Here is a 27,816-nt window from a genome sequence, read left to right as displayed (position 1 = left end):
AACATTTTTCTCTAATTTTTAAAACTCAATTTATCTATTTATACTTCCTTTTAAAATCTGGAACATCATACATTACTCAATCAAAATGTTAAAATACACAGAATTACCACTTTGAAATAAATGTATTAATTTATTGTACATATTCTAAAATTTATACTGAGAAAAATAAAAATATTTCCCCCATATTCCAACGAAACCTGTATTCTGGTATACCTGAAACTCCAATTTTCTAAAGAAAGAAAACTAGAGAGGAAGTAAGTATAGTCATAACTAAAGGTATCTCAATACAGTTCCTCATATGTTTGGTTTAAAACTGGTCAAGATTCCTATCAATGGAGGAGAGAAAGGGATCATATTTATTAAGTTCCAGGCACTGTGCCAAAAGGTGAGAACACAACAAGGAACAAATCTGCACAGTCCCGGTCTTCAAGGAGCTCAAGGTTAATTCTAACTAAAGGACCTATTACGTTCAAAGGGCACAAACATTTTTAAGGATATTTAAGCTTCCCAAAACATTTTATTACTTATCTTTGAGAAAGTTTATGTAGTAATTTATAACCAAGAGAATAAAAAAGCACACTATTTTTAATTAAGCATCCTCCTCCTCATTTTCATGACCTATTTTCACTTTATTGGCCATACTTAATTTTAATGGCACTTTTCTTGTAGTGAGAGAATAGTCCTTTTAAATATGCTTCCGCAACATCTGTATCTATTCTTTTTGGAAGTTCCTGCTTATTTCTTTTATACATTTCTTTGTTCACGTCTATTTTTCTTTATTATTTATTTAACTTTTGCATATTAAGGAAGTTGTACCTTTAATATACTTTATGTGAATGATTTCCCAGGCAGGTTGGTGCTTGTTTTGTCTGTGTGTGTTGTATATATGCACACATACACACACTTTCATTTTTAAATAGCAAAAGAGGTCTCGGACTGGTCTTTATAGAAATATCAAGTTGGGAAAGCATGATAGGTATTCCCATAGCAGTCTGTTTACTGCAGTGGATGATGTTAGAACAAATACCAGAAAGCAACCATAAAAGCATTAGAAAGCCTATTTTTAAGTAACCAACTTACTTTTTCGAATTAATATTTATTGGCACGGCAATATAAAACAGAATCAAAATGGTTTTTTAAAATTTTCAACTTCTCAATTGCATAAAATCATCAGACATACTGTGACAGAATTGAGTCTCTGTTTCACTTGCTGCATCTTCATTGAAGAATTGTCAGTGTGGACGTAGTCATCTATCTGAAAAGAGCCTTGATGAGGCAGCTTAGGACAGGTGCATGAAACATCTTGGCTTTGGTGTATTCCAGGTAATGGAAATGTTCCATTGCTATGTTTCAACATTTCATTCTCTTGCTGGGCAACTGAAAAAATACATCCATAATTAGTTCAAGTCATCATAGCAAAAGCACAATAAAATAATTAAGCCATGAAACTGTAGCATTAAACAAATGATCAGAAACTACATAATGCATTTTAAAAACTGGGTGATAATAAGACAACATGACTCGAAAAATGTGAAATTATGAAATTATTCAATACTATACAAGCATGAAAAAGGAAACATTATAATTTCACAGATAATTTATGCCAGGTAGTATGATAAAACAGCCTTGAAGGCCATGTAATATCTGGGTGTGGTAAAAAACAAATTGGAATGGAGGCTTAACTTTAGATATATCTATATAGAAAATGTAATATAAAAAATCAAAGGCAAAATAGAATAGAACTAAAGGAAAGGTAAGAACAATAAAAATAATTATGTACAAACCCATCTTCCTAAAACAACTCTTTTCATATCTCTATACCCCTCTTAACCTTTATATATATGCACACTTTATATAAGATAACCGGTGAATAAAATTTAATTTTTTTTCAATTTAAATACATTTTTTATATATTTATAACTATATAATTACAATTTTTAAATTCTTTACAACATTTAATCCAATGAAGCACTATTATTTACCTATTCTCCTATTACTAACTATTTACTTTGTTTCATTTTTCCTCAGTACAGACCATGTGTGAATAAACACTTTCATAGCTCAAATTATTTTTTTTTATTTTATTTTTTAATGTTTTATTTATTTCTAGGAGAGAGAGAGAGAGAGACAGCGTGAGCAGGGGAGGGTCAGAGAGAGAGGGAGTCACAGACTCTGAAATAGGCTCCAGGCTCTCAGCTGGCAGTCAGCACAGAGCCCGACGCGGGGCTCAAACCCACGAATCGCGAGATCATGACCCAAGCGAAAGTCGGACGCTTAACCGACTAAGCCACCCAGGCGCCCCTCAAATTATTTCTTAAAATAATTCTTTCTTTGGATATAACTCCTCAGACTAGAAAAGATGGCCAGAAGAGTAAATGCTTCTGATGATGACAAGGACAAGAGAATGAATACTGTCCTTTATGGTGTTTAAAATGCTTTTATAAACACTATCTCATTTCGTCATTTAAAATAAAGGAATCTAAAAATTTGTAAGCTCCTGTTTGTATATACCAAGGAGAAAAATATACAGTAATCATTTACAAAGTATTTCCTTAATTATACAATTTTTAATAGAAGGCTTTTCCAAACAGAACATGAGAAGATACAATCAAGATTCATAACAGGGAATCAATAGATCAGCCTTCAGGGTTTCTGTGGGCTACTGAAGTTATATACAGAAATATGAATGTGTATGTAAATGTTTCTGGAAATCAGATCCATAACTTTTATCAGATTGTTTTGTCAAAAGACTGCCTGAGTCAGAAAATGTTAAGAATTGTCAACATAAAAGATGGACAGATTTTACTGTGTGAACATTTAAAGAGTCTCTATTAAAATAAAATAAAAAAAGAGGTTATCATAATCAAAATAAAAAAGCACAGGACAGGTAATGGTGTTCTTCTATTTCCGGCCAAAATAAGAGTAAAAGGTCCCAGATTTTCCCTCCTGCTTGAAACTACCAAAAAGTGGACAGAATGTATAAAAGAAATAAAACTTTCTTTCTTTACAGACAGAAACATCTATGGAGAGCTAAGATGATGGTAAGGAAGTGGAACAGTAGAAAGGAAACTTAAGGAGGTTCTCACTCTCAGGTCCTGGCCCCACATTTGTGTAAAAAATCTGACTGGAATCTAGAAAAATAAGTCACGAGAACTAATAATCAACTTTAGACAAGGTTCCAGGATACAAGATCAGCATATAGAAATAACTGTATTTCTATATACAAGCAACAAAGAGTCAGCAATTGAAATTTAAAATATACATACCATTTAGAATGGTATAAAAACCGTAACATACTTTGGGAAATATATGATGAAAGATGGGAAAGGCATGTACACTGAAAACTACAAAACAATGCTGAGAAAAAACCGAAGAAGAACCTAAATAGACAGATTATGTTCGTGGTTAGAATAATCAATACTGTCAAAATGCCAATTCTCCCAAAATGATCCGTGCATTTAATGTAATCTCACTCAAAATCCAGCAGGTCACTTTTGAAGAAATTGTCAAATTCTAAAATCCACATGGAAATACAAAGGACCTAGAAGAGTCAAAACAAGTTGGAAAAAAAGGGTGACTTATGCAATTTGACTTCAAGTGTTTATAATAAGACTTCATGATAAGTGCAGTAATCAAGACACTTTGTTATTGGCACAAAGATAACAAATAGATCAAGGGAACAGAATAGAGCTCAGCATGTATGGACAAAGTGTAAGGCTGGTTCCATATAAAAAAGATAGTCTTTTCATTAAATAGTGTTAGAACAAATGGATATTCATATGTGAGCAAATGTACTTTGATACATATTTTACACCATGTACAAAAAATAACCCAAAATGAACCTAAAACATAAAACTATGACTTCTCTAGAGAACACACAGGAGAATACTTTTGTGAGCTTGGATTAGGCAAAGATTCTTAGATATAAAACCAAAAATACATATAAGACAAAAATTGGCAATTTTGAAATTCATCAAAATTTCAAACATTTGTTCCTCAACACTGTGAAGAAGAGAATTAGAAGACAAAGACTGGGAGAAATATTTGCAAATCATGTATCCAATAGAGCACCACTATTATCTGTTCCTGCAGAACTTTAGACCACTTAGAGATGGAGAAAGACGAATTCTTAAAATTTAATAGTTAGAAAACAAATACGCTAATTTAAAAATAGGCAAAAAACATGAACAGACACTTCACTGAAGAAGATAAATGGATGGCAAATATGTAGATGAAAAAGTGGCTCAACATTAGTCATTAAAGATAAGCAAACTACCATGAAACGACACTGCACACCAGTATTAAAAGGGCTAAAATTAGAAACAGTGACCACTTCAAATTTAGCAAGGGTATGGAGATATTGAAACATGCATACACTACTGGTAGAAAGTTTAAATGGCATAACCACTTTAAAAACAGTCTGGCAGCTTCTTAAGTTAAACACACATCTGCAATCAGATGTAGCCTTTCTACTCTCAGGAATTTACTCAGGAGAAATGAAAGCACATGTTCATACAAAGAGTTGTAGATGAATGTTCACAGCAGTTTTATTTCTAATGGCTTAAAATTGGGTACAACTCCTGTACCCATCAACAGGGGTAACAGAAAAACAGAGTGTGATATATCATAAAATGAAACAATTCTCATTGTAAGGATGAAGGATGAACTATTGATAAAATCTAAAATAGAGATAAATCTCAAAGTAATTATGGATGAAAGAAGCCAGACAAAAAAAGACACATGGTATAAACAGTCTCACTAATACATAATTCTAGAAAATGGAAATTAATTTATAGTGATTGCTAGGGGGAAGGAGGAGGTAGGGAGATTTCAAAGGAGCACAAAGTAACTTAGAGATGATGGATATATTCATTATCTTGATTGAGATGATGATCTCACACATGCTTAAATATGTCTAGACTTATCAAAATGTACATTTTAAATATTGTAGTTTACTGTATGTCAATATACCTCAATAAAGCTGCTCACACAAAAAAAGCAAATGACAAACTAGTGATAAAAGGGGTTAATATTCTTAACATGCAAAGAGTTCCCCTAAAAATGAATAATCTAACAAAAATGGGCAAAGGACTACTACAGAAAATTCACAAAAGAATAACTATGTGGCCAATTAAAATTATATTCAGCCTCACACATAAGAAGGAATTAGGGCAAGAAAGGCAAATTAGAAAATGATTTGTTTTGCCTGTTTAGCTGACCCATCAGACCTCAAGATGCTTTTTCCTAAGAAACAAACTGAATAAGAGTAGCAAGGTGCATAGTGAAGTCCTGTTTAAAATATTGAAAAACGTATGTAACAGTGGAATTGTACAACAATCTTTTAAATAAATTAGTCTATTCGTTTGATGAAAGGGAATTCAGCAACTAAAATTATGTACAAAAGCGTAGCTGCCATGATGAAATATTGCTAACATATTAAGTGGAGGAAAAAATAGTTTATAAAGCAATATAATGGATACACAAAAGGATAATCACTTTCTTTTAGTCACCAGTCTTGGTTTCATCCACGAACCACGAATCTGAGATAGCACATATAAAAAAATTTAGGGCCTTGACCACTGTATTCATGCCCTACATCATTTACACACTCTTAATACAGCACACACTCTAATGGGTGCTCTCTTCCTGTAAACCTTAATGATGGAAGTACCAGGGAACAACATTGAGGGAAAAGACCTGCTTACAACCCTCCCCCCCACCCCCGCCCCGAGATGCTCCTTCCTCAATACCCAACTACTGCTCTCAGATGGAAGTGTAGTTGCTTCTATGCTTAGATTTTCATCAGTCTGACCACTACTTTTCCATACACATTCTGGATTTTCCTTCATAACATTCTGAAAATTAACTCCAAATATTCAAAGACTTTTTAAAGAACAAGAGAAACTTTGAGGAGGTGAAAGAAAAGTGCTCTTGGAATTAGAAACTGAAGACTTAACATCAGTAGATGAGCCAGGGATGAATGAATCAACAGATGAAAATAGTATTTCACCATGTTCGCCTTATTTGCTTTTCAAAACTACTCTTTTAACATTTTTTTTTCTTTTCTTTCTTTTTTTGCTATTATGAGTGGAGAGTAGAGCTGGATTCAAACTACTTAATGGGCATTTTCTGATTCCCTGTTTTTCTGTACTTGCTAGATACCTATTAAATCCACCATGATTTTACTTGAAGCTGTGAGTGACCCAGCACAGAAGCACATAAATGCTGATATGAGCAACAGTTACAAAGGATAGCAGGATTTTGAGATTTATCTTATTCTTCTTGCCAGACTGTTATTTCCTAAGTATTATGCTACACTAAGTATTATATATCATATTTTCTTAAAAATGAGTTTTTTTAACAAGTAAAATTAACAAAAAGCACTGCCAGTTTATTTTTGGTGGTATAAAGATGCCTTTCTGAAAGGATTACAATGGCCTACACAGATGCAGATAACAAAACTAAAGCCCAAACAAAAATGAATATCTGTTTCCGTTTTCTAAGGGGAATTTTCTATGCAAAATACACCTGACTGGATTTTCAGGAGTCACACTGACACCCTACTTCAGCTTTAACACTTACAGTGTTGTGAAGGCAGCCATAAAAACAGAAGTCTGCAGAAATATTCACAAAGACCTAGTTTCTCAGATACTAGAAACAGAAGTTACTTACAAGTCTTTGCCTTCTTCCACTCCCTCAACCTCCACAAATATATGCATCTATCTGTATAACGCTGTACAGATTATTTCACTGCATAATAGGTCATTAATGGAAGCTTTCTGAAATTCCCTCGAGCTCTATGCTTCTAACATTTCAAAGGTTTCTAAAACATTTTCATCTAGGCCATGATTGGAGTATAATGTTGCAATTAAATAACTATGTCTTCACTTGGTCATTTTCTCTTCTTTGGCTAATTTAATTTATACATTTAAAACTTTAACCTAACCTGATAGAACTCAAAATTGTTAAGTGTCATCCCCATCCATCCACCACTTTTTGAGGAGTGCACAAGAGCAGACTCTGGAAATGCAAGGACACAGGCCTGTCTTAGGGCTTGAATCTCTTGGAAGTCGGTAAGAAAGTACTGCTGTGTTCTAAGTCATGTAGCAGAGGTACCCACAAGGTGCTGAAAACACAGGGGTGGAAACTACGTTTGCTTAAAGGAATGTTATACCCATCAAATTACTTATACACCTGCCTACAATTGGCTATAATTGCGGATTTTAAATTTTACACACTTAAAAAAATTCATAAAATGTTTTCATAACTGATAATCAAATTTCGATTTATATAGGTTCAGTGCTACTGTGTATGTTCTGACCTTAACCAATTATAAAAAGTAATGTGGTTTTCTCAGGAGATTTTTATCTTTATAAGAGGAAGAACAGAGGAAGTAAGATATTTTAATCCAGAGCCTTTTGCATTTGGAGTGAACACATGTTTGTTATTATTAAAAGCTATGTTTACTTATGTTACTTGGCTTTATAATAAAGTGCACCTAAAAAAAAAACCAAAATATTTTTTCTCTTATACTACATTAAGATTTCCCTTTGGTTCAACACTTAATTCCTTTGTTCAAGACCTATTATTTTACACAGCTCTGTTAATGGGTATAGTCATTTTACTGGATACCTAATTTCTTTTACTTATCATTTTTAAATACAGTATTACTGTAAGCTGGCAGGTCTGCTCCTCTAGTTTCCCAGCATTCAGAGTTACACAGCATCTTCCTTTTCTTCCTCTAACATGTGCGCTGTGTAGGGAACTCCTGTGGTTTGAGTGTTTGTGTCCACCTGAAATTCTCATGTTGAAGTTCTAATGCCCAAAGTGCTGGTACTTGGAGGTGGGGCCTTTGAGAGGTCTTTGAATGAGATTAATGCCCTTATAAAAGAGACCTCAGAGAATTCCCTCACCCCTTCTACCATGTGAGGTTACAGCTAGAAGATTCCACCTATGAACCAGAAAGTAAGCTCTCACTGGACACTGAGTTGGCCATGCCTTGATCTTGGGACTTCCCAGCATTCAGAACTGTGAGAAATACATTTCTGTTGTTTACAAAGCCATGCAGTCTCTGGTATTTTGTTACAGCAGTCTGAATGGGCTAGGACAAGAATGTTCAAGGGCTTATAATGTTTTTTTTAATTGTATTTTACTGGGCCCGACTTGTTCCTGCTTCAACTAATCTTAAGAAACTATATGGATGGACCAGAGAAGTTCTATTGAGTAACACTTTGATTCTAATAGTTTGGGTGTATTCACGACCCAATTCTGTAATTTTGTATTTAACATTTAATATATCAAAGAGAACTTATAAGTGTTACTAATTAAACTGTCCAAAAAGTTATACAAGAAAGCGTAAAAGATTCATGTCTCATAGCCAACCAAATGCGAGAGCATTTATCATCATTCGGCAAATCTGTTGGGTGAACACCAAAATATAATAAACTATTTCCAAATCCCCTGAAGAACATGCTATTGTCTTTTTGTTGATTTCCTATTCCATTAGCAGTTTTCATACATCATGCCATTCAACTAAAGTGTGTGATGTGTGTCTTGCTGCAGAAAACAGCTAGGATTTCTCTACTGCAGCCTGGTTCATGAATTCTTAATATATGTGTGCTCCATGCCATGCTTTATAGTTTCATTTTTGCCTTTGATAAAACATGGGGAAAGGTATTTGATAAAGCAGAACAGGTATTTTAATTATACAGGTGAAGAAAACAGATACAAAAATGCTGAATTACTTGACCAGGGTCAAGCAGAAAGTGATGGCACTTTGGAACCCCAGAAAGCTCACTCCTCCTTCAGCCTTTCCCCCACTGCTATTTTACATGGTACCATTCTTCCTTCTTGATGCACTTTAAAAAGCACCAATGTAAAGATAAAAAAAAAAAAAAATGCCTGAATGAAGAATTCACGACTCTGGTTTATGCTCAAAGCTACATCTTCATATGTCCTGAATCTATGAACATGAATTACATAACCAAATCAAAGTATCCATTATGCAGAGAATGTTAAAATAGACACTTCAGGATACGACCAAGAAATAGGTAGTATGAAGCATGTCTTCAAATATGGTATTTCTATATCTTAATTATCCTCCTAGGCTAATAATAGACACTTAAACTTGGACTTATAATCAGTTATATATTTTACTGCATAACCTTTTCCAAGTATGAGAATTGTAATAACTGAGCTTGTTTTTGGGCATTCATTGTTAGTACTTTAAGAACACTATTAAATTATCTATGCATATTAAATTTAATTCAACTACATATTATCTTGTTGCAAAAATATTATAAAATTAGTTACATTAAAATTTAATGCTACATAATAAAGATAATTCATATTTTGGACTATACTGAGAATACAACTGCTTAATGTATTATAATTATCCCCAACATTTGTAAAGGAATTCTTTTTAGTCTTAAGGGCTTTTTTGAAATATTAAAATTAAAAACAAACAATAAACTTCATCACAGGAATATCTGGCTGCCTTAATTAAGTTACTTCATGAAACAGGAAATGCAAAGACTGAAGTAAGTAGATTAGCATTTTAAAACTATGGGCTCTGGACTTAGACAGCTGGGTAAACTTTAACATTTATCAAATGTGTGACCTTATGTAAATTATTCATTCTCCCTGTGCCTCAGTTTCATCGTATGCAAAATGAAGATAATAACAGCATCTACCTTGCGGGGTTTTAAAAGGGCTATATAGGAGGATATATGTAAAATGCTCATAAGAGTTGGGGACACGGTGGGTTAAGCGTCTGACTTTGGCTCAGGTCATGATCTCACGATTCATGAGTTCGAGCCCTGCATCGGGCTCTCTGCTGTCAGCAAGGAGCCCTCTTCAGATCCTCTGTCTCTCCTCCTCCCCCTCTCCCTCCTCCACTTGTACTCGCTATCTCTCTCAAAATAAATAAATACACTAAAAAAAAAAAGAGTAGGGGACACATAGTAAATGTTTGATAAACTTTAGCTCCTACTAATACTATTAGCCCCCAATTTACTCACTGATCATACCTCTCATTCTATGTTTTTTATAAAATTTAAGGGAAAAATGCTATTCTACAGGATTTGTAATTCCCATTTCACACACTTATTGCACATCAGTAATATATCAGGTACTATGTTAGACATAAAGCACTGCAAACACCACAGACTTCTGGTCAATGAGCAAGTTATACAACAAACTTTTTATAGGAACATAAAGGTATACATTGCCTTGAACTCTGGTAAAGTATGTCACAGTGTCCAAAATAAAGCTATTAACAATAACAATGTAGGTGACTGTTCATGAATATGAATCCTAAAAATAAAATCACAGTTAGTGTCAATGCTAGAGATCGTTGTTCAGTTTAACTAAAATTCTTCTGGAGGTTTAATCAACAACTTGGAAAGCACAAAAGACTGGAAAGGGGCATGGTAATCTGAGTCTGATTCTTGGATTTTATAGACCTACTCAACTTGGCACACAATAGATGCTTAGTAAACATTTGTATTGCCGAAGTATGCCACTAAGACTAAAAAGTACTCCAGAGTTAATCTGATTCAGAGAAGAGATTGCCACCTAGTGGAAAATCAGGCTCATTACCTGGGATTATCAAATAATGCTGACAACTTCCCAAATTAAGACTTGATCCTACTTAAAATACTACATGTGTGTTAGTATTCAGGCCACGTACGGGTAATAAAAAGATGAATAAGCCTTCATCTCTTCTCCCCACAAAATATAGACAATACAAAAAAAATCACATACCAAGGGGCATAAAGTAAATGATATTGCAGAAAAAAATTTTGCTTATTAGACAATCAAAAGCTAGTACTTCAGGAAATTTGCTAAAAAGGTGGGTTAGTATAGCAAAGAAGAGCATGGTCTCCAAGTCCAAACTTCATGGATTCAAGTCCTGGCTCATGTAAAATGAGAATAATTATAGTATTTATCTCTTAAGATTATTGTGAAAAATGAAGTAAATATATGTAAAGCACTTAAAACAGTACCAGGTACAAAGAAAGTGCTTTATAAGTATTAGTTATGATTATCATTACATGTAGAACAGGAGCCTAGAGATGGAGGTAAACAGATATTAATAACAGAACATTAACTGCTAAAGTCTAGCTTCATAAATTTAATTCAGTGGAAGCCGTTTCTTCTGACTAGTACTCTGTTATTATGGGAATCCTAAAAGTACATTATTTGTGGTACTCTGTGACTAAATTTTGTATTACTAGATGATTAACCCTTTCAACATCAGGCAAATAAAACTACCTTCTGAAAGTAAAAATTGTGTTTCTTACCAAAAACAGCAAAAAGCCAGTAGAATGAAAGACCCAAAAGACCACAACCTGAACATATGCTTAGCAGAGAAAGATGCCTGCTGACTCTTCACAGATTTTGCTAGAACTGAAAGACAGATGATACATTTAGCTACCACTGTGGTCTCATTCACAGCTTATTCAACTTATTTAAAAAAATGAGTTTGCTCCATTTTCCTTGAAAAATGTCTAAACGAATGAGCAGCTCTGATAAATACTATTTTAAAATCATGTAACTATTCTGTATCTTTTAAATTTTCTACCATTAAAACATTTATATAAAGATACATGTAAACTTTATTTTCTGACAAGAAAGCTTGGGCAAAATATTCCTGTACTAAAAAACAAATAAAATATAAGGCAAACCTATAATAGGTTAATAATAAATATTATAAATTTTAATAAAAAATACAAATACTATTTCATTTGATGATTCTGACCTGTATTTGATGAGTAAAATATTTTGGGTCTAAAACAACTTTCTGTTTTCTTACGAATATATACCATTCACAAGAACTGCTAAATCGTGGACTGCCTGGGATTATGTAACTTCTTCCTAAGCTTCCTCATTTTAAAAATAGTTAGGAAAATGTGTTGAAACATTTTGAGTTTTGTTTTTAAAGGTATTAGTATATTGAAAATTGTGTTCTAAAATCATGGTACAAAATAATTTAAATTCCATGTGTATTGTTTGAACTTTTTAATTTCTGAAACACTTTGAATTCCTTCATTTGACAGTAATATAGTATAGATACAATACGATGTTCTTATCTTCATGATTTATTTTCTAATACAACTGACCCAAAAAGGTGCATACTCTAATAAATAAAAGGCTGTCAACAGAATGAATAAAAAGAGGGGAAGAAAACCTTTTTTACAATTCCCTTTCATAGAGAGGTGCTTATCAGCATATTAAAACCTAAACTGCCACAAAGTCAAGTCTATATGGGTTACATGAACATGGTAACAACCCGTTTTACCTTTTTCCTTGTTTTAATATATCCTTTTTCCATTTATGAAGTACTTTCACAGTCTCTGACTCACAGGATTCTCACAAATAGCTCTCTTACGTGGCACAGGTATTAACAGTAGCAGCACCACTGACCAGATCAGGAAATGGAGCTTCAGGAAGGCAAGAGGCTTGCACCAGGTCACTACAGCAACAGAAATGAACCTAAAACCTCTGCTTTTGAATTCCTAAAAGCACTCTGCTCTTTCTACTGATGTTTCTAGAATGGACTTCTTAGTCCAAGTTTTGAGGCCTACTGCCTCAAAACCAAATCAGCAAATCCAACTGGGCTAATCTCCTGATGGAAACCCTTGATTCATGACCAAAAATTACTGAATAAAAAAAGATAAGAGTGGGACTTTCACTTGCATTTGTAGTGAAAATTTCAAAAGTCTAAAAGAAAGCACATTAGGAATTCATTAAATGAAGACTGTTGTGAAACCTCTAAAGGTTCTGAGGAAATAACTGCGCTGCTAATTTCTGTATGACAGTCCCAGGGATTAAGTGCCTAAGTGTGACTCTCCTTCACAGGAAGATTTAGAGGTGACACAGAGAAAGACCTGTCTCTGGACACACGTTTGCACCAGTCACCAAATTTGAATATGTGTTAGAGAAACTGATTTCTTCTTGGTGAGGTTTTTAAAAATAAATTTCAATTTTACAAATTATTTTCTAATATAATGTGCCTGGAATAGCATAACAATATCCATACAGTGATCAACAATTTCAGGTTTAGAACTTAACTGTCTAATAATTTAGCACTTATCACAACATTAACCAATAATCAATTAACCACTAATATTTCTGTGAATTTCTTATTGTGAACATTTAAATGTAACCACTCACATTTCATTTAAATTTAAAACTCTTTGCCAAATAATCCCACATTAATGTTACCTATAATAGGCGCATTTGTACATTTATGCATTTATGACCCTGTATGTAAGCCATCCTAGCTTAGCAAAAACAGTGAATGGTGATACATGACACCCTAAACAAATCAGAGACTAATAAAGACCGTTTATTTTGAATAGGATTTAACATATAAAGAAAACTGAACTGTAATTTTGGGAGTGACAGCACTATCAATGCAACGAGAACAATGAAATCCTAATTTCAGGACAGAAATTAAAGAAATGTATGAAACAGCATAAACCCAAACAATTCTAAGAATGCTATATTATTCCTGAAAAATGTGCCCAGAATCCTTATTTATTTTTTCTCAGAATGACAGAGAAGTGTAATTTTAGAGTTAAAAAAGACATTAAATTTCTAATTCCAGATCTTGTTTTCACTGACATTTGATTTTTTGCCTTCCTTTTAGGTTAAGAAATTCTTTTTTTTAAAATTTTTTTAAACATTTATTTTTGAGACAGAAAGAGACAGAGCATGAGCTGGGGAGGGGCAGAGAGACAGGGAGACACAGAATCTAAAACAGGCTCCAGGCTCTGAGCTGTCAGCACAGAGCATGATGTGGGGCTTGAACACACAGACCGTGAGATCATGACTTGAGCCGAAGTAGGATGCTTAACTGACTGAGCCACCCAGGCACCCCAAGATTAAGAAAATCTTAAAACTGTGACTTATTATAACTATGAGCTTTGATGAAAAAAAGAAACATGGAATAAGAAATTAAATATTCAACTGAAAACATTAAAGATCCTATTTCCGAAATGTTATTTACCTTTAACAAATACTCAAACAATTTTTAGGTGAATTTGACTTAGTTAAATTTACAAAAAAAGTGTTGACTACCTTTCTGTGATTCCAACAGAAGGGCACAACCATTTATGTGTATTTTTGCTGATATTTAAACTCCATAATTACAGTGCTTTTGGAAAAATAAAATGTTATAACATAATAATAATATAATCTATTTAATCTGTTTGGGTCGTAAAATATATCCAAGAAGCCTTTATTAATACAAAGGTTGAGAGTTTTCACAGAGTACATGATTCCTGGGTCAGTCTAAAAGTAAAGGTTGCTCGAAATATTCTTCACTTATCAGCAGTGAACTTACCATGGAAATCATAAATATACAGAAGAATTGGCTCATTCTGCCCAAATGCACAAAATGCAACCATATTTTCAAGTGGGTGATAAGAAATGTCTCGAATGGGTGATTTGAATGGCAGGTCAGAATACACTGCAACTTGTTCTCCTAAATAAGAAAAGACATTCAATAATCTGTACTATTTCAAATATCTCTCATTAGAAGATTATTCTGCAACTTAATTAAAATAGTTACAGTATGTAATAATGAAGCTACGTTATTTACATGAAAACTTAAAATATGTAAAAATAGTTGAGAAACTCTTAAATTTTTTCATGTTTATTTATTTTTGAGAGAAAGAGACAGAGCGTGAGCAGGGGAGGGGCAGAGAGAGGGCGACACAGAATCTAAAGCAGGCTCCAGGCTGTCAGCACAGAGCCTGTGCCGTGTGCTGCTCAGACGCAGGAACCGTGAGATCATGATGACCTGAACTCACAAACTGTGAGATGATGACCTGAGCTGAAGTCGGACACTTACTCAGCTGAGCCACCCAGGTGCCCAAGTAACTCTTATATATTTAATTATTTTTCATCCTGTTGGACCCCCTTTTCTACTTTTCAATTCAACCTCTTCAATGAGGTTTTCAAGGCACAAAATAAAAACAAAAAACTCAGTAGTAGAGAAATATCTGACCCTGAAATCTGATAGAGCTGAACAAATGCCAACTGACAAAGAACTCAGGGAGAACCCATAAGGAACTGCAGGCTCTAAAACTGAAGAAACTGGTTGAGGGAGATCTGGTGGGGAATAATTTTTTCTATTTTTCCCCTCCCTCCCCCGGAGACTGAGACACCACCTGCTTTAAAGATACATCTGATTATTGGGGCACCTGGGTGGCTCAGTGGGTTAAGTGACCAACTTCAGCTCAGGTTACGATCTCACAGTTTACGGGTTTGAGCCCCGCGTAGGGCTCTCTGTGCTGACAGCTCAGAGCCTGGAACGTGCTTTGGAGCCCGTGTCTCCCCTTCTCTCTGCCCTGCTTCCCCGTACTCACTCACACACACTCTCTCTTAAAAATAAATAAAAAAATTAAAAAAATTTAAAAAGATACATCTGATTATTAATGGCTAAAAGAGGCCTACAGAGAGATCTAAGGAACCTATGAAAACCAGAACTCACAAAGAAAAGAACCTAGATCTACTTATTGAAGGGAAAAAAAGATTTAACACTTCCAAACTGATCCTAAAGTATCAAAACACGATAAGAAAAAGACAAAAAACTCTAAGTGAACTGACTAGTCAAAAATGCTTAAGGGAAAGTGAGAGAATGTGGCTTCAGGAGGGCACTTGTGATGTGTACCAGGTGGTGTGTGTAAGTGCGAATTACTAAATTCTACACCTGCAACTAATATTACACCGTATGTTAACTAACTGGAATGTAAATAAACACTTGGAAAAAAAATCAAGAGAATAAACACAGTGAACCAAATAGTATTAATTTTTAAATTTTTCCCCCAAATACTATTAATTAAAGATATTTTAAATTTTATAAAATCTCTCAATTTAGTGCTAAAAAATGTTTATGTGGTTTTAGCTTTTCTTTTGAAAACCAAAGGTGAGGCACAAATCAACTCCGCAATGTAACAGTTTCCTGTACTGGGAAAAGAATTAATTACAGTAATTGAGGTAAACTGCGTTGGCTTTTTTTGTGTTGTTTTAAAGATTTTATTCTTGGGGTGCCTGGGTGGCTCAGTTGGTTGAGCGTCCGACTCTGGCTCAGATCATGATCTCGCAGTTCGTGGGTTCGAGCCCCACATCAGGTTCTGTGCTGGCAGCTCAAAGCCTGGAGCCTGTTTCAGATTCTGTATCTCCCTTTCTCTCTGACCCTCCCCTGCTCATGCTCTGTCTCTCTCTGTCTTAAAAATAAAAAAAATAAACTATGAAAAATTAAAGATTTTATTCTTAAGTAACCTTTACAAACCCAATGTAGGGTTTGAATTTATAACCTGAGGTCAAGAGTTGCATGCTCTACCAACTGAGCCAGCCAGGAGCCTCAGGTAAATTGCTATTAAGTTTCAGACATCAAAACTTTGACAATTTATTTCTAATAAAAATATATTACAGATATTTAGCCATGCGTATACTCACTTATATTCCAAATACAGCTTATAAATATTTTATATTTTGCATTATAATCTTAATTAAGTACTTCTCTTAATATAGGATGGGGAATATAGTCAATAATACTGTAATAACTTTGTGTGATGACACATGGTAGCTACACTGAGCATGTGAGCATTCTGTAATGTAACTGCTGAATCATTATGTTTGTCACACAGCTTAAACTAATATCATATGTCAACTGCAATAAAAAAAATACTTCTCTTAAGATTGATAATCTCTCATTATAGGCAAGGACAGAATAAACCTTGAATTATAATGTGAAAGTTATCAAAACAGTAAAGAACAGAATGTAATACAAATTTAGACTGCAGCTTAGTTCCATTATCAGCTTTCCCATTTTGACAAACATAATTGAGAGCCTGAAATCAGAACCTCCCTGAAAATTATTCCAGAAAATGGCAGTTTTCACCTTTATTCAAAACAAAAACAAACCCAAAAGTATTTTTAAGATCAATGAAACATTTACCTGTTTCTGGGTTCCAAACATATACTATGCCATCTTCACTTCCCGCAAAGAGAAAAGTCCCACATGGTGTCAAAGTACTATGAATCTTTTCCCGATAATTTGCTGCACCTACAAATTTCCTTGCTGCTAATCTACAAACAAAAAAGATTTCACAAATGTAGTATGTCTTAACCATTGAAAGGATTGGTGGTTAAAAAAAAACTTTTCTCTTAAATACTTCATTTGCATTTAACAATTTTTGAGACTCTGTTACATGGGAGACATTCTATGATGGGTGTAGAATAAAGAAAAGATAGTCCCAGGGACTCCCAGGTCAAGGAGTTTCTAATTTAGCAGGACAGAGAAGGAATGAATCAATGTTAAACAGAAAATGGATATAGAAAGTGCCACAAAAGAATAAAAAGGGTACTTTGCAGATAAAGGTGATTATTTCTATGAAGAGAGAGCCTACATTTTAGAAGTAGCATTTGAGTTGGTTACTGAAGAAATGTACAGAATTTTTATGTTCTTTTATTTTTTCCAGGTGATAAATTAAAAAAAAAAAAGAGTTTACCTATTTACTTTGAGAGAGTGTGCATGAGCAGGGGAGGAGAGAGAGAGGAAGAGAGAGAATCCAGAGCCCAACAAAGGGCTCGATTGCATGAACCAAACTGTGAGATGAAGACCTGAGCTGAGCCACCCAGGCACCCCCATGTGATAAATTTTTAAGATCACACAATGCATAGTTGGATACTTGTGGAAATATGAGATTAAAATCTTATTAAATCATCTATTAAATATGGTATATAACCTTCTAGACTTTTTTACTTGTGAATAATAGCTAACATTTTAGTGCTTGCTATGTGCAGGTAAACACACTATCGTGCCTAGTTTAACAATGATTCATGAATAACAGTCCTCTGTGTCCAAAAGTATAGATTAGGTATTATCATTATAGGAGGTATGTATTATATCACTGTCTAAATGTACCTTAAGAAATCTTCTACTATGGGACAATAGAATGTTCCCAGCTTTCTCCTACCATGAACATGATTTCTATGAACAACCTTCTGTAAATGTATTTTTTCACTGTTTTATGATTATTTTCACATAAATTCCCAGACCTGAGGCTTTTGGGCCAAATATATCTAGAGTCCTTGCTATATGGTGTAAAGTTTTAAGTACTTTACATACGTAAACTAATTTATTCCCTGTAAAACTCTTATAAATATGTTATATTATTTCTCCCATGTGAGGGGGAAAGAGGCAGAGAATGGTTAGTTGGTCAGGAATAGAAAAGGCAGTATTTGCCTTTAAGCAGTTTGCCTCTAGAGCTCAAGCATGATTCTAAGCTGAATACTAATTACTACTTAGAAAGAGAATAACCAAACTTCTTAGGCCTGGCCTTCTAAAATCTGGCTCTAATCTCTACCGCTAAAACAACTCTCAGGGCTCCTTGGCGGCTCAGTTGGCTCAGGGTCCAGCTCTTTCAGCTCAGGTCATGATCTCACAATTCGTGGGATCAAGCCCTGTGTTGGGCTCTGTATTGATAGCATGAAGCCTGTTTAGGATTCTCTCTCTCATTCTCTCTCTGTCCCTCTCCTGCATGTATGTGCGCTCTCTCTCAAAATAAATGAGTAAACTTTAAAAACAAATAAAAAAATTTCTCTCTCAGCGCTCCTTATCAAGAAACTTATGCATCTACAGATTTATCCACCCTTCCTTGAACACAACTTCTATTATCCTACCTCTGAATTTTATTCCAGGCTTTTCATGTTTTCCACCCTCCCGACAATACTTCTATCTTGTCTAAATTCTATCCATCCTTCAAGACTGAGCTCAAAGGTCAGCTTCTCCATAGAGCCTTTAACAGAATACTACAGTAGACTTATCACCTTTACTATTGCCATGAAAGATATAATCCTCCTATTACGTATTTATCTTCATTTAAAAAAAATACATATCAAGTACTTACTATCTGCCAGGCATAACACAGGTACTATGCATGAAAGAATAAGCAGATTCCAATCCTAGAAGATCTTACAATGTAGCCTAATTAAATGTTTTGTGAGTTTTTCTGGAGGCAGTACAACTAGATTATAAACTCCTAATGAACAAATTCTGCTAATCATTCTCACATAGCACTGATGTCAGTACCCTGAAGAGCTCCACATTAAATACTGAAGGCTGTAACAGCCCTAAAAGATAATTGCAGAATAAACTAGTATAGACTACCACATTTTCCTTTCAAAATACAATAATGACAACTAGTAGGACTAGCTTTCTCTTGTTTGTTTTACAAGTACTATTAACACCAAACAAAAACCATCAGAAGACCATGTTAGTTTTTCCAGAACTCTACTTCTCTGCTTTTTACATTAAGGATATTTCCTTTCCTTATTGAGAAATAAAACAGAATAAGAAAAACAAGGACATATTAATCAAAAGCCATCTCATTCTGTTATGATAGTATATCAGAGTAGTACACTTTACCAGTATCATCAAAGTAAAAGATATCTATGGTAGAAGTTTCTTCTTCTTCTTTAATTGTGACAAAAAAGAGCAACTGACTATATTTCTACTCCAGAACTATTCACATTTGAGCCAAAAAATTCTTTGTTGTGTGGGGAGGCTGTCTTACAAACTATAAGATGCTTAGCAGTATCTCTGGTCTCTATCCACTATATACTAACATTCAAAAATGCTTCCAGACACTGTCAGATGTCCTCCAGGGGAAAAATTGTCTACTTAAGAACAAAGCTGCATTTTATAAATATGAATTAATTCAGTTCTTATTCTATGAGCACTTTATCTGTCAATATTGAAATATACTTACATTCGGAGATCCATAATTCTCAAAGTACTGTCTTTGGTATGGATTAACAATCGTTTTCCATTGGGATGAACCTCCATATAACTTATGGGAATCCCCTTAAACTCACTTTCCTTAATTTCCTGAAATGATTAAAAAAGATTATAAAATACTACCACTGAACAGTTTATTGAATATGAAGCACCTTTTAGAGTATAAAATTAATTTGAAGAAGTCATTTTCGATTGCAATTTAAAGGATCCTTTAAAATTGTTAGCCAAAGAATTCGCAATAAAGGTTGAAAATAAAGCTGATAATATATATCTTCTGTTATATAATGCTGCACTTAACTGACATTATTGTATATTCCCAAATAAAAAGCACTTCCTAAAACCTAATTTCTAACACTGAATTTTCTTGCTTACCATCATAAGAGAAAGCTTCTAATTTTTATAACTGCAAAAGTTAGTACCAAATTAACTTTCAAATTCTATTTCAGTCTGAGATTATTTTTTCAGGTACTTATTTCCACTTTGTCCCTAAAAAGATATGCTATTATGCTATGCATCTTATTCTGAGCTCATCTGATTTAGACTGTAGTTTTACATTATTTTTGTTTTTTTGTTTTTTAGGAACAAGAACCAAGATTTTTATTTGTTCACTTCCTGCATTTGAAGTATTCCTCAATGACATCCTAGGCCCGAGACTCTCTGCCATAGATAGTCTTAACCATCACACAACTGCAAGCAACCACGTTATCGGCTTTTCCTTCCCTGTCCATTTTACAGAGGCTGACCCACTCCCCTAGTTTCTTGTCGTCATCAACCTTAATGAGGCTGATCTGGTGCTCAACACAAAATGTCTCCCCACCAATACAGAGGCTGATCCCAGCAGGATACAAGCACACAAAGACGGGCTTGATGGTTGTCTAGGCTTTGGCGGCTTTGCAAATTCCACATGCTAGGCCACTGTGGATGGGGGTGGTCTTCAGGACCTCTTGTAAAGCAGTAACAACATGCGTTACACCTCCATCCAGCAGCAATGCCTTCCTCCGTACGGTGGTGGGTTATGATGGAGCCAAACCTCAAGTGCACCTGAGCCTCCAAGATTTTTTTTCGGATAGTTATTTAAGGCAGCGATGGAAGATGTCTGGCTAATGATGTCAAGACCTATACACTGAAGGAAACTCTGCCTGGATGAGCCTCACACAGAAGAATTACTAAAGCAAAATGCTTACACTAAAGTCCACAGAGTCAGCAGAAAGTCTGCTTTAACCTGCAGGCAGAATTTGGAATTAGCCTTCATTTCCTTTGAGGACCTGACTGATGCTTTGTCTCCAGCTCCTAGAGGGTCTCCTCTTCAGAGGTGGTCTGGCACTAGCTGAAGTACGGAGGGGTAAGTTCCAGCAGCGGCAGCTGAGCCCATGCTATTGCTGCCTGACACTGAGACCTGACACTAGCTCCTTTTTAAAAGTTACAGGAAAAAGTCAAACACTGACAACACAGGGGGGGTGATGCTGATTGAACTACGACAACGTGGGGTGGGGAGGCACTGTTGGGGTATGAGGAACATTTACACAGACGCAAATGTGCAAAATCAAAAACACAGAGCTGGCTAACAAGTTGTGTTGGACATGAATTTGACAAAAGTGCTAGCATGTCTAGCGTTTGTAGTGTCTGTTAACGATTTCCTCTGTAGTTTTCTTGATCATACTCATCTTCAAACTAAAAAAGCCCTAGTTTTGAAGGCCATGTCCTGTAACAAGGAGTGTGTGCAATTGCACATGGACACTTCACCTTAAGGGACAGCTGAGTATAACCTCACGTCTCACACCGCTGGCTGAAGAGAACCAGGTAAGAAATCAGAGTCTACAGTTTGTTCTAGGGCAGTAGCTACTGAAAGACATTCCAGTTCACTTCCTAACTTTTAATTTTGGACTGTCTTAAGTAACTATCAGGTTGTAGATTTTGAAGATAAATTTGCCTTTTAGTTACTATACTGAGGTAAAGAAACACACGATTTTTAAGACAAATAATAGACCGCGTTATACATACAAATTACTGGAACAGGTATCTTGGGAGTTTTGCCAATCCCTCAGGTATGTAAGTAATTAGAAAGTTCTTTTCAAAGTGTGTGAAATTAATCTACAACATGAATCCCAAGCTATCAATCATTAATCTGATAGACTAGAGGGGAATGACTAAAAATAGAATAGGCAGTTTTTTAAACAGATCTGATAGATTCAACTAAAGTTCATAAAAGGTGTCTTTTTTTCAAATGAGGACAACTGCTATTATAGAAGAAAAAAACCTTAAGAATAAAAGTATAGCATATAAGATAGAAACTATATCAACTTATACAGAACTCAGGTTTAAGAATTCATTTTGTATTTTTAACTAAAAAGCAGTGAATATGCACCAACAATATTGCTTAATATACGAGGCACCATAAAAACACTCCAAAAATGAAAGTTTATTCATTTGATTCTGCCTACTTAGCAAAGTTAAATTAAAACAATTATTGTGATTGAATGGTAGACCCCACTCATAATTATATAATTTTGATTACATCATTGTGGAAGGACTGTTGACAAAATGTTGAACACACGGTTTTCATTTTTTATTTTTTTAAACTCTTAAAAAATTTTTTTTAATGTTTTATTTATTTCTGAGGGAGAGAGACAGACAGAACATGAGTGGGGGAGGGTCAGAGAGATGGGGAGATACAGAATCTGAAGTAGGCTCCAGGCTCTGAGCTAACTGTCAGCACAGAGCCCAACGCGGGGCTCAAACCCACAAACTGTGAGATCATGACATGAGCTGAAGTCGGACGCTTAACCGACTGAGCCACCCAGGTGCCCCGAGCACACTGTTTTTAGAGTGATGTTACTGGGTCAAAAGAAAGAATATGAATAGGAGAAAACATAAGTTATGACTTATAGATGGTAATGTAACATATGCCTCATTTGAGTGTAATTTCGGTAGTGGATCACTGAATGCCATATTACAAATTAGGGTTCAAAATAAGAAAGTGAAGTCTGACTAAAACGAAAATTTTCACTACGCTGCTGTATCATCAACTGGCCATTGGGAAGACTTGATAATTAATCAGTGATAGCTTGCAGGGACTGAGAAAAACTTCACTTTTTTTGAAGAGAGAACAGAGTGTCCTGATGTCATATTTTTAAAGTCATGTGGGTTCAATATTTTTGAATTTCTTTAATTAAACCTGAATATGAATTATGATTTTGTACCTTATTTACACTCCAGTGGCGCACTGAATGTTGCCCATTGTTAACTTTGACATAGGTATTCCAAACAACAATCACGCCTGTGCAATCTCCTGAATACATGTGATGACCTATTTAAAAAAAAAAATTACCCTTTTATAAGTGCTACATACAGGTAGAAACAAGTAATACGAAATTGGAAACACAGCCCAGTATAACAAAGAATCAGAGAGCTATTAAAAGGCATTTTAGTAAGGGGGAAAAAAAAGACCTAAAGCCAAAACACAAATTGTAGTCCAGTCCCAATAATCTTTAAATGAATTCTTCACTCTTCTGAATTACCTTTAATTACGTATTTCCCTTTGTCATTTACTTGACCTTGAATACAAAAAGAAATGAGCATCTAGTGCATTTGTATATAGTTCACATTATAAAACCAAACAAACTGTTTGAATTATGTACATCTGTACTGCTCACTTTCGTTAACCTGTATAATCTGTTTTGTATTTCTGGAAAAACACCTATATTTTAATATATACTTTCAGCAAAATGCCTAAAACCAGTAGAAACTTAATAAATGATCAGATAATGAATAAAATAGTAAATAACAGGTGTTTCGGGTTAATATACACTCTGAAGAGTCAAACCATCTCATAGTTGAATGGGACCTCAGAGACCATCAAATTCAACTTCACACCCACTCAGGAATATCTTCCACACCATAATGAACAGATAATTGTTCAGCAACTGTGAACTTAATATTAAACAAAGCAGCTATCCAACTGATAAACTACTCTGTATACTAGAATGTTCTTTCTAATTCTGAACAAAGAATATCTGCCTTCTGCAGCTTTGGTCTCATCTCTACCTACTGGAGCAACACAGACCAACTTTCTTTGTTTTGTGGACAGATGTCTTAGTCAAATATTTGAAGAAATTCATTCTTCTTTTTATAGTCTCAGTTACTTCTACTATGACAAAGTTTACAGACATCTTTCTATCCTTGGTTGACTTTTCTTAAAAGTGTTCCAATTCATCCTTATGGTTAAACTGAATATATTAGCAGTATTGTCATTTTGATCCAGATTCCATACTATTTAATTATAGCCATAGTCTGTATATCTAGCATCTGAAATAATGTAGAGGTATATACCATATTCATATGGGTTTTGTGAGGAATAAACTAGTTTACACACGTAAAGTACTTAAAACATTAAACCACATAGCAAGGACTCCAGAAACGTTTGATTCAGTAACCTTACATTTGGGAATTTATGTAAAGAAAATAATTATAAAACAGTGTAACGAAGCTTTATACACACGCACACATATAAATATAAAATTCATACAAATTGTGTTCATGATATACGAAAACTGAAAACATCCTAAATATTTTCAATACTAGAAAAAATTTTTTCTTGAAACTTTCTTAAGATATATTTAGATAACTATATAACATACATGTATTAAATGTTAGCTGAATGCAGTGGTGCTCAGTACATAGTATAAAACACACATTTCCCCTACTATGTATCTAATATTCTTTTGGTATTTCCCCCTTCTTCCTCATTTTAACCCTTTCACTCAAAGCCACTTAAAAAAAACCTACTGAGGGGGCGCCTAGGTAGCGCCTAGGTAGCTTACTCAGTTAAGTGTACGACTTCAGCTCAGGTCATGATCTCAGAGTTTGTGGGTTGTTGCCCCATGTCAGGCACTGCACTGACAGTGCAGATTCTCTCTCTCCCTGCCCTTCCTCCACTTGCACTTTCTCTCTCAAAATAAATAAATAAAACTTAAAAACAAACAAACAAAAAACGTACTGAGGGGATAATCACCAATCCAATGAGATATATTTATGAAATTTGATATATGACTATTGTCATAGCAAAGATTAGCTGAAGATAAATGTTTAGGAATTTAATGAACTTAAAATTACCAACAAAACTCCCTCAGTGCTAAGTCTGTGCCTAGGTCTATATGATCTGCAAAATATACATATATCCAAATACATACAATTATCAATACACAAAATCCCTTTCGAACTTAAAAAAATTATTTTAGTGAACTAAAATTTAAAAAAAAATTTCTTCATGAAACTAGCCTTCATTTGAAATATATTGTGACCTACCTTCAATATCAAAACAGAGAGAGTTGATGAAACTCCTGTGCGTGTCAAACTGTTGGATCAATATGGCAGGATCCTCTTTCATATCAACTTTCCATACCCGTATCACAGAATCATAGCACCCTGTAACCACCAGCTCCTTTGCAGCAGGATGGAATTTAGCCGTGTAAACAAAAGAAGGGTGAGGCAAAACTCTGAAAGTATTGGTATTATTTACTTCATTTTTCCATATCCTGGAAAAGGATAAAAGTTACATATTGCTTCTTAAAAGCAGAAGTTTCTACATCTTTCTCTAAAAACACAGCCAATGGGACTTAAGTAAGCAATGATAACAACCAATGGTAAACTAAATTTCCTAACAATCAAAAATTATATGATCAAAAATTTGATGGCTGGGGTTCTTTACATTTTGACAAAGTTACTTCTTAGTATCTACTTCTTAGTTATTATGAAGCATGATAATCTGCCTACTAATTGTAATCTATACTGTAAAATGAAAAATTATATTTGGATATGTCTGTTTTTATTAAATATACTTATTTTTGTCATTGATTAAATATACACTGTATAGTTAGTAAAATACTGCAGTTAGTACATTACACACAAAAAATAAAATCTAAGGAGAGTTTTAATTATTCCCCACTTAGATTGTGTATATTGGTTTTGCAAAGTGCTCACTGGTAGAGGAACAGAGAACAGGATACTCTATTAGCCTTATATATGTAATTTCATAGCGTAGATATGATCTCAAAGACTTAAAAGCCGTAATGAAATTACTGTATGAATCTTGCATAAAATAAGATTAAAATAATTATGATTTTTGATAGAAAACAGACTAACTTATATTAAATATTCAATTTATGTTCAACACTCTCATTATCTCTTCCTCTAAATAATGGACATTTTAAAAAGCTGTATTACTGTCACTGTAGTATTACAAGACACTCTTTTGACAAAAGAGTACTATCCCTACGGGTTAAAACTGTTATGTTAGATACTCTGCAATTCTAGCCAATGTGTAAAAATAGGAAAAATCTAGCAACAGACAGGTACTAAATGAATGTGGAACACTGGGTTTTTAAATTTTGATTAAATTACTAGAATTAGAGAAATATATTAATTTTTTAATAAGGGGATTTACAGTTCATTCTTTTAATTACTACCTAAGAACTAAAGCAAATTAAGTCCCTTTCAAAATTATCAAAGAAAGAAAACATATGGTTGCCATTCAAGAATAACATTCTATGCATTTTCTCAGCAGCTGCTTCAAATACAGGATATGATCTTCAATTACTAAGAATCCAAACTAATGATGAAGGAAGTGAAAGAACATGTTTTTTAAGTAAAAATAAAGCATGTGTGTCACTGCCTAAACATATTTACCTTAGTAATACTTTCAATGAATGTATGCTGCATGAAATATAGTACTTACTGAAAGAACAAAATCACCAATTTGTGATTAAAGTTGTTAAGATCGATTAAAAGAAAACTTCAGTTGCTTGCTAAAAAAAAAAAAAAAACCTCAGCAGTATTATCTGAAATAGTATATAACAGGCAGAAATGAAGAAATCATATCCTAAAAAAGCAGCTCAATTAAAACAGACACAGTATTTTTGGGGCGCCTGGGTGGCCTGTCGGTAAAGCATCTGACTTCAAGTTAGGTCATGGATCTCACAATTCGTTGGTTCAAGCCCAACATCTGGCTCTGTGCTGACAGCTCAGAGCCTGGAGTCTACTTCAGATTCCATGTCTCTCTCTCTCTTTCTGCACCTCCCCTGCTTGTGCTCTGTCTCTGTCTCTCAAAATAAATAAATGTTTAAAAAAATTAAAAAAAAAGACACAGCATTTTAAAATAAAAGTGAAGTTTTTCATTCAAGACCTAACTGGTATGAATGAATGATGGCTTTCATCAAGCAAGCAATGGTCGAGTCCAAGAACAAAAGAAATATATTAATGAGTCTGGGGGAAAAACACGCTGATCACAGACAAATAACAAGGATATACTCAAACTTGTAATGACTAGATGACCACATATACACATAAAATTATTAGAACTGAGAAAGAAAAAACCTGAAGTTACAATAGTATGTGGGATAATGGGTGGTGTGGGGACCTATGTGCCTAACTGGGAGCCCTTACACATGGGAAAAGTCTGATTATATTAGGAGTATATTATTATATAATTATTATATAATACAGATTATATGGATGACAGCTAAAGACTTTGGTTAAACTTACATGGCAGAGAGCTATCTAGCGGGAAAGAGACACTACCACCAACATGTGGTGTGGGTCCCCAGGAAGCCAGAAGGAGAAGCAGCAGCCGGAGAAACCCATGCCTCTGCCACCCTTAGCATTAGCAACTCTCATTCTCTTCCTCTGGACTTTAGTTTATTCATTTTTAGCAGCCCTTACCTCTTTCAAACACCTCACTCTTTTTGGTTCTAGCCACAATGTTTCTCTCTTCACTCAGTTAATCCAACACATTAATATTTTTAAGATGCAAAGAGCTCTCAAAGCTACAAAAAGAAAAAGGTGTATTTTGCTACAATGTATTATGTGCTCTGTGGAAAAATCCAAGAGACTTCAAGAAATGGTTAAATATGACCTGGGTTGTTTTGTTTCCTTTTTTAAAAATCTTTGTTTAGTTTTGAGAGAAACAGAGACAGAGCGCTAGCAGGGAAGGGGCAGAAGAGATG

General features: G+C 34.4%; 1 protein-coding gene and 1 pseudogene across 6 annotated transcripts in view; both read right to left on the bottom strand.

Moving 5' to 3' along the window:
• Positions 1–27,816, bottom strand: part of AHI1 (Abelson helper integration site 1) — a 212,896-nt gene that overhangs the window by 137,293 nt on the left and 47,787 nt on the right. For all 6 annotated transcript variants that reach the window (XM_039242047.1, XM_039242050.1, XM_039242051.1 and 3 more), the window contains exons 13-18: positions 25,121–25,350; positions 23,017–23,123; positions 19,788–19,906; positions 16,973–17,103; positions 14,351–14,491; positions 1,181–1,377 (exon numbers count right to left, since the gene is read on the bottom strand). In XM_039242047.1, the coding sequence (XP_039097978.1) occupies positions 1,181–1,377; positions 14,351–14,491; positions 16,973–17,103; positions 19,788–19,906; positions 23,017–23,123; positions 25,121–25,350 (925 nt within the window). The remainder of the gene's footprint in view (positions 1–1,180; positions 1,378–14,350; positions 14,492–16,972; positions 17,104–19,787; positions 19,907–23,016; positions 23,124–25,120; positions 25,351–27,816) is intronic.
• Positions 20,397–21,188, bottom strand: LOC120238352 (annotated as a pseudogene).

The sequence above is a fragment of the Hyaena hyaena genome, unplaced genomic scaffold, assembly GCF_003009895.1.
Source record: "Hyaena hyaena isolate Hyena2069 unplaced genomic scaffold, ASM300989v1 scaffold_204, whole genome shotgun sequence".
Taxonomy (NCBI): Eukaryota; Metazoa; Chordata; class Mammalia; order Carnivora; family Hyaenidae; genus Hyaena; species Hyaena hyaena.
This window is presented reverse-complemented; position numbering and strand designations above follow the sequence as displayed.